General features: G+C 26.4%; 1 protein-coding gene across 1 annotated transcript; it reads right to left on the bottom strand.

The window, feature by feature from the left end:
• Positions 1 to 4,027: 4,027 nt before the first annotated feature.
• LOC128958485 (transducin-like enhancer protein 4) lies at positions 4,028 to 8,167 on the bottom strand. Its single transcript, XM_054304347.1, has 16 exons — positions 7,778 to 8,167; positions 7,564 to 7,661; positions 7,352 to 7,415; positions 7,196 to 7,240; positions 6,783 to 6,845; positions 6,627 to 6,701; positions 6,271 to 6,565; positions 6,087 to 6,211; positions 5,965 to 6,018; positions 5,761 to 5,910; positions 5,460 to 5,702; positions 5,085 to 5,396; positions 4,654 to 5,013; positions 4,507 to 4,589; positions 4,255 to 4,435; positions 4,028 to 4,190 (listed from the first exon to the last, which is right to left on the bottom strand). The coding sequence occupies exons 1-16, from the start codon at positions 7,796 to 7,798 to the stop codon at positions 4,083 to 4,085; spliced, it is 2,277 nt and encodes a 758-aa protein (XP_054160322.1). The 5' UTR covers positions 7,799 to 8,167; the 3' UTR covers positions 4,028 to 4,082.
• Positions 8,168 to 8,461: the final 294 nt, after the last annotated feature.

The raw sequence follows: 8,461 nt of genomic DNA, 5'->3' as shown, positions 1-8,461 counted from the left end.
TAATTGTTTGATACAATAAAATTGATAATAATAAGTAAACATTATATATATTTTATTTTTAAAAGAAATCTTGTTAGTGTATTAATTTAATTTAAATATTAAAGATTTTAAAAATAAATATTAGTTTATTTTAAATTAATTATATTGATTACAATTAATTACTAGTAAATAATTTAAATTTTATTAAAGAAAATACATTAACTTTATTAAATCTATCAATAATAGTAATTAACTTTAAAAAATAATTATAATTAAAAAATGATATTAATAAAAACTTAAAAGTAAAACTTAATATAATGTAAATTTAATTAAATTTGTTAGTTAATATAACAAAATAAAACTTAAACTTCAATAAGCAAACCAAACAAACGTTTTTGTTTTTATACTGTTTCCGATATTTAACTTAAAGTTTTTAATTAATAAAGTTTTAGTTGTTCAATTAGTGTTGTGTATAACTCATATAAAAATAAAATTTTTAAATACTTATAAAAAGCTTTTGACTGTAGTATTAGAAAATCAGACACAATATCTCATATTATTCAGTAAACAAATGCTAAATATTGTTAAAATAAATTTAGCTTTTAATGCCAAAAAAATTTCACCATTAAAATATAGCACATTTAGCAAAAAGATGACTATTAATGAGTTTTTATGTTATCGGTATGAATCAGATAAACTAATAGTAAATTGCTAATAATAAAATTTAAGCATATTATAATTTTTTAAAAAAATTACTCACTATGATAGATATTGAATCTGATATGATACCTCTATTGAATAATATAATAGCAATTTTATTGTACAGTATTATAATTAACAAATAATTATGCAAATAATTTATATATATAATGTTGTATTTTACTAATCTTAAAAAATTTTAAAAATCATAAAGATTTTATTTAAATACTGTATAAAGTAAACATACTGCAAATTGTATTATATATTTAAAGTTATTTAATTTATTTTATAAGTATAAATTAATAGACTAATTGTTATATATTTTTACAAGCCTAATTTAACAAATACATTTCTATATACCTAATATAAAAAATGTTTAAATTATATTTAGTTTAACAGAAAACAGTTGCATAACAATTACTAACTAAATAAATCATTATATTTGTGTCATCAAAACAAATTCAAGTGTTTATCAGTAAAAAGGGATAAAATTAGATTTATTTGACTTATTATTTGATGAGATGATACAGAATCTCTATTATAGATATTTCTAGCAATCAATGAATGAATGAATGAACTCAATGTGTATTAATATGACGACTACTGACTGTTGACTATGATGTCTATTATCTGTATTTATATATAAATAAATTTATATATCATTTGCCAGTAATTCAATTTATTAATAATTCAGTATTTTGGTATTGTATATAATTATTGCTTAAAATAAACTTATTAATTATTAATTTAAAAATATTAATTGCGATAACAAAATGTCAATAATTAGCATATTTGGTACAGTATTTCAATAGATAACATATAAAAATGAATGTTATTGATAATCCATTAACAAACAATCATTCAACTAATGCAAACAAATTGTGGATTTGATTTATATTTATTTTAAAATAACTTTCGACTATTTATATAATATATAACATTCAGACCTTTATTTTAACAATTTTTAATATAATACTTAAGTACTGTATTTAGAGATGGGCAAATAGAAAGTTTCTAATAAATTTCACTGAGAAAGTTTCTAGAAAATTTCTCAGGAATAAATTTCTATAGAAATTTAACTTTATTGTTATACTATGGGATCCCCATATCTATAGCTATTGAAATAATATATAAATAATGAGACAATACTACTATTCATATAACATTACACTATACACTACTATACAAAATGCGATACCTATATGTAAAATAATTATAATTATTTAATAATAATCAGTTTTCTAAAATTTTAATAATCATTTTATTATATATATAAAAATTTAAGATAATTTAATAATTTAATTTTTATTTTAATTAATAATAAAAATATTAATATTTAATTATTACTTGTAAAACCAATGTATTGTTACATAATAACATATATCCAGAAAACAAAATTAACATAGGGATCCCATAGATAGAAATTTCTTTTAGAAACTTTCTAGAAATTTCTCTATTATTTTATAAATTTCTCTTTTTTTGCCAACACTAACTGTATTGTATATGTATTGCATGTATTTCGATAAGAATTATATTACAAAAATTTTATGATCAAATCAGCAAAATATTGAAATACTTTTTAAACAAACATTCATTAAATCATTTGATTTTACTTAAGCTATGACTTTCGATATGTTTAATAATAATAATAATTCCAAAGCATATTAAGTCATATCTTAAATAAACATTTATTATTATTTAAAATGATTGTTAATTTTTTTTAATAATTGCATTTTTATTGATTTTATAAATTTTAAAAAGATTTTATAATAAAGACGTTAATTGGTTAAAAGTAATCCAATCGTTATAAACAATAAATTTATTTTTTAAAAATTGTTACCATTTATTGATTGTTTCTCTTTATAATTTTATGTAAAACAATACTTACCGGTATATGTTATAAAATATGTTATACATTATTTTATTTTTATTATTGTTATATATGTATTAAATATATATATATAGACTTATTAATTTTATTTACAGACATTTATAATCTTATACTTATACTGTACAATTTTATATATAATTATAAAATAGTACTTTATATTTATATATTTTTATAAAAAAATTTTGATAGCAGTTATCAAGGTTTTAATCAAATGTAAATTAACTTTAATAAGTTAATAAATATAATCAAAAATACAGTATTATATCATTATAATTTATTTATCTAGAAAATGTTTAATAAACAAATTCATTATAGTTTATCATTAAAGTGTAAATATTAGTCTACAATACTGACTCTATTATAGACTCTATATGACCATGGTTATTAAATTAGTTGGTTTTCATAAATTGTGATATATTGTAACATAAAACTTGAAGATTTGATAAAATTTGCTATTAAACTATAAATTACACATTCAATAAACAATAGTTGTATTGAATAGTTTTGCGATTAAATTTCTACAAAATTAACAAATTCTTGAATTATTAGATAAATATTGTATTTTTATTTCATTTGTTTAAAGACATCAATATTTTATATAATGTTTTAAACAAAAATATTTTTGATGTAATTATTAAAACAAACGTATTAATGACTTACTGTATAATCTAGACTATTATTTTTAAAGCTTTTAAGGCTAACTTATTTAATATAATAATTTTACTATTATATTGTTTAAAAAATATTTATTGTGTTATTAAAATACATGAGATTTTATTGATATTTCACTTAATTTCAATGTTATTTAATTCTATTCTATATAAAGCTTTATTATCTTTAAGTATAAAGTATATACTATATATACTGTATATACAGTATATATGTTAAAAACAACGTTATTTTAATCCTATTATTTGTAGTTTTCATAACACTATATAACAAGAGATAAGATAATAATTGTTTCAATAAACATTGTATTTATACAACCATTAAAAATATAGTTGAAATAATCAATGGTTTCAAATTGTGAAATAATTAAACAATATTAAGCATTTACATTATCACTTATGTTTTATCTAATCATTTCATATAAAGTAATACAAAGCGTTTTTTGAAAATCAAAATCTTTACGACAAAATTTAATACTTTAGTTTACAAAAGTTAAATAAAAATATAATAAACTTATATTAATGTTTATCTAAAATATTTTCTAAGTCTATTTGAAAAATTAATTACATTAATAATTAAAATAAAAAAAAGATAATAATAATTAACAAAAATTATTTATTAATTCATTCGTTTTCAACTTAAGGTCGTTTTATTTGCCATTTAAATATAATATACAATTAAATCATGAAATGCAATTTTATTGACCAAAAAATTAATCTAAAATATAATCAATAAATAGAAACTAATACATAAACAATTATTAAGCAAATTAAAAATAAAAATTATGTATATAATATTATGTCAATGAAGAAAACAATTGATACCACAAAAAATTAAAAATATATTAATAGATGACTTCATAAAGTGATGCTTTTTTATCTCCAGAACCGGTAACTATATATTTGTCATCAGATGAGATGTCACAACTCAGTACTGACGAAGACTCTTTTGACTGTAAATACAAACAAATCTATTATAATATCATTTCATTTAATATCAATTTATGAATCAAATACCTGAAAAATGGACGCTCCGTATGGTGTTCTCCAAGCATTCAATAGATTGTCTTTACCGGTGCTGACAAACCATTTGCCACAATTGGCAAACTTTAGCGATAATACACAACTTTCGTGTAAATGCAACTGATATTTGTCGGGTTTAGAGCAATGAAGTACTTCAACATTACTGCTCTCCATTCTGTTTATATTATTATACAAAATATTTCATCAATTATTATAACATTTGTTAAATCAATTGTCAAAACATACCCGACAGCCAACCAATCACCAGTTGGACAAAATCCAAGTGAAAATATTTGTGAAGAGAAGTCGTGTTGTTGTAGTTGACGACCCTTTAAAATAAAATTTAAAACAGTATTAAAATAATATTACTCTCCAAGTTTAATGTCTTACAACCTCTCTGAGATCCCACGATCGGACAGTATTATCGAGACCACCAGTCCATAGTTTATTGCCATCATTACTGATGTCAATACAAGATGCCCCGTCTGTATGTCCTTGAAATTGGCGAACGAGTGTTTGATTGTGAAGATCCCAAACTGCGATATTTCCATCACTGCAACAACTAAAACAAACTTTCGAATCGGGGCTAATAGCCAATGCATAACATGCCGGTGCAGATGATGTCAATTCAGCTCTAATTCGGGGTATCGAAGCGCCCAAATCCCATATACATATAGTACTGGCTTCTCCTCCAACTATAAGAGTTCTACCGTCGGGTAACAGTTTACACGAACGGATATAATTGTCTTTTTGCTATTTAACACAAATAAACAAAATTATATATATTTTTTTGTTTTACTTCATTTATATTTAAAATATATTACCAAACAATCCAATTGAGAAACAGGACTTTTATTCCCGGGTTGACTGATATCCCACACTTTAACACAACCTTTACCCCCAGTGTATACATATTTAGTGGGATTACTGATAGTGACGGCACAAACAACTTCTCCGTGATTTAGAGTATTTATTTGTCTGGCGTGTCGAGGAATCCCCGAACCGATGAGAGCATCGGGTGGGAAGGGAACGGGTTGTACTTGACCCTCAGCATTCACATGGAATGAATAAGCAGGCTTTCCTCCGGGTATAAAGCCAGGAGTTCGGAGTGAGGGATGGGCATCATATCCAGGAACCTATAAATATAAATATATATTATATAACAACTATTATGCATTAAATAATTAATTAAGTCTTACTAATCCTCGTGGATATGAATTGAGAGCGGGATTAATGTTGTTGTGCAATAATCCTTGTGGATAAGCACCGGCAGCTACACTAAGATCAGCTGGTAATGATGGGTGCCCAGCAGGTGCGCCGTGTAAATATGGATAAGAAGGCCCAATAGCTTTGGGTGTCTTATTAGTACTCGAACTCGGAGTTGTCGAACCAGAACTTGTAGGAGTAATCGGTTTAGACAAAGGAGTGGGAGGTTTGTCACCCTTTATAAAAACAATTATAAATATATATAAAATAATAATACGCCTAATAATAACATACAGAATGTTCTTTTGGTTTTGTTGACAGAGGAGTACTGCTGTTAGACGACGATCCCGATCGGGAGGGCGGCCGCTCTCGTTCCCGCTTAATACGGACATCAGACCCGTTTTCGTGTGGTGAAGGATCACCATTGCGAGGAGAGATTGGCTCCTGTTTTGTACTAAAGTTATAAAAACTGCTATATATATAACAAATAATATATACCTCATTAGCCACATCTACAACCAAATCCTGATCGCTCTTTTCGTCTTCACTGCCCTGAAGTATAGTAATATTAAATTAGTTATAATTTATTACAAATTAATAAATATGTTTATTATAAGTACATTTGCATCACTTTTCTCCGTATCTCTAGATCTTCTCTTAGAATTTTTATCGACTTCTGGAGAACGACTTCTATGTCTCGTACGCTCCGAATGCGGAGAAAATGATGATATTTCCCGTCTTTCATCTATTTAAGTATAATATGAAATCAATAAAAGAAATGATTTAATTTATCGCCAGTTTAACCATTAAGTGGTCGCTTCTCATTGTTTTCCCGATTAAAAGCTTCTTTAGAAAGAGATGGTGGGAGTCCTGGCAAATGAGTCGAATTATTATTAGCCGTCACTGAGGAGGCGCCCGGAAGAGATCCTGATGCTGATAGAGCCAAAAGACCAGCAGCTGTTGCTCCCGAAGGTGGCATTCCGGCAGATAAGGCGGCTGCGGCTGATGGCGGGAGTCCGGGTAGGCCCGGGTGGGGCATCATTGGCAATGGAGGCCCGTGAGAGTGGGCTGATTGGAGTTGTTGGGCATGTATTTGTTGCTATAATTAAATCAATCAGTATATTAACATATATATAATATTATTATCATTACAGTCATACCCCGATAATGGCATTGAGTTCAGTCATAGTAACCTGTTTGGCCCTCTCAACAGCACTGGCAACTTGTTGTTGGTGCTAATCAGTCAAACATTCATTCATTATAATTAATATTATTATTATATCTATAAATTATTTTAAAACAATTATAAAACACACCTCTTGTGACAAAAAGGGTAATATTTGTGCAATAATTGCATTCAAACGCTTTGCTATTTCGGTCTGCAATTCAATAAAAAATTTATTTAATTTTAATATATATTGTCCACAGAATAAATAATAAAATACAGTATTTATGAGATATACATGAAAACATAAAAAGTAAAATAAATATTATTTTTTTAATTTGGTACTAAAGTATTATTATAAATAAAACTAAAGATTTTTTTTTCATTATAATAATAAACATGTTTTAAATGTACACTTCATTCACATTTTCTGTGTAAATATATTGTCAATAATGTGTTATATTCTTTACACTTCATTATCCACTAAATATAAGCTAATATTTTCTTTTTAAAAAAGTTATTACAAAATAATCAATTATTTCATTTGTTATTTTGATTGCTTACCTGTTTATGCATTTCTACATTCAATCCATAAGACATTTCGTAATACTATTTCAATTGAATAAAATAAATAATAATGATTTGAATTTTAATAATGAGTTTAATTAAATATATTTTTTTAATATAATTATGTGTCAAATGATAACAAATATAACAAACCATAACATAATGTCTTTGCATTTCAGTCTTTTCTGTCGCCAATTTCTCCAATTCAAGCTTTAAACTAACAATTAATAGCAATATATATACATTTATAGACATTATAAACATTAATATATAGGATATGATATTATTAGTGAGTTTGCAATTGATATATATATATATATATATATGTGGACACAAAGGTATGGTATGTATGAAGTGGTCATTACCTGTGATACTGTGCCTGAAGAAAGTTGAACTCTTCCTTAATTCGTTCACACGTTTCCGTTACCGTGAATTTAAACGGTTGTCCCGCTTGTGGCGGTCCCTAATAATATCCACAATTAATATATCATCAAAAAAACACATTCACCACAATTGCCAACACTTGGATATCAATGGCACAAACAATGGTAACACATAATAATCCTATGGATCACATACCGGATGTCTTGAGTTATACATTATAATCGGCTAAACTGGTTGTCCGTCGGCACTGATGAGTACACAACCAGAAAACCGGTATATATTTGGTCAGTGAATCGGTGTCACCAAAAGATATCCAATACTTTTAGTCATTCACTCATCACAAGAGGTTTCGTTCAAATGGTGGCCAACAGTGTTGTGTGTGATGTGTGGGTCTCTCACACATCCAATACATACATACATTCAGTTGAACACAACAACGAGTCACTCACTCATACACTCACTCACTCACTCTCCCACAGCTTAAGCTTATAGCAGCCAATCGATAGAAAGTCACCTCAAATGTGATCACTTGCTGTCATTCATCATTGATTGGTTGAAATGTTTAAAAGTCACGTTACTTTACACGTGACATATCAACACTAATATGTTGTGAGGGGTGTGTTGTGTGTGTAATGGGCGGTGAGTGTGATGTTTGGTATGTATGGAGTGAATAGAGTCTCAATTAGAGTGTATATACAGTATGTATGTATAGCACTGGTATAGCATTGCTTAGTACTGTATGTCTGCAAATAATGGCATAAGAGGGGCACAAAAGAGACATTCAGTTAGAGTACATGTTTTGCAGCACTGGAAGCACACAACACATTGCACTCTCTCTCTCTCCCAGTGTCTCAATGAGCCCACTATATGGTCACGAAT

This window comes from Oppia nitens, unplaced genomic scaffold (assembly GCF_028296485.1).
Source record: "Oppia nitens isolate AA-2021 unplaced genomic scaffold, nextdenovo-longstitch-racon4-pilon3 scaffold3_pilon_pilon_pilon, whole genome shotgun sequence".
Classification (NCBI taxonomy): Eukaryota; Metazoa; Arthropoda; class Arachnida; order Sarcoptiformes; family Oppiidae; genus Oppia; species Oppia nitens.
This window is presented reverse-complemented; position numbering and strand designations above follow the sequence as displayed.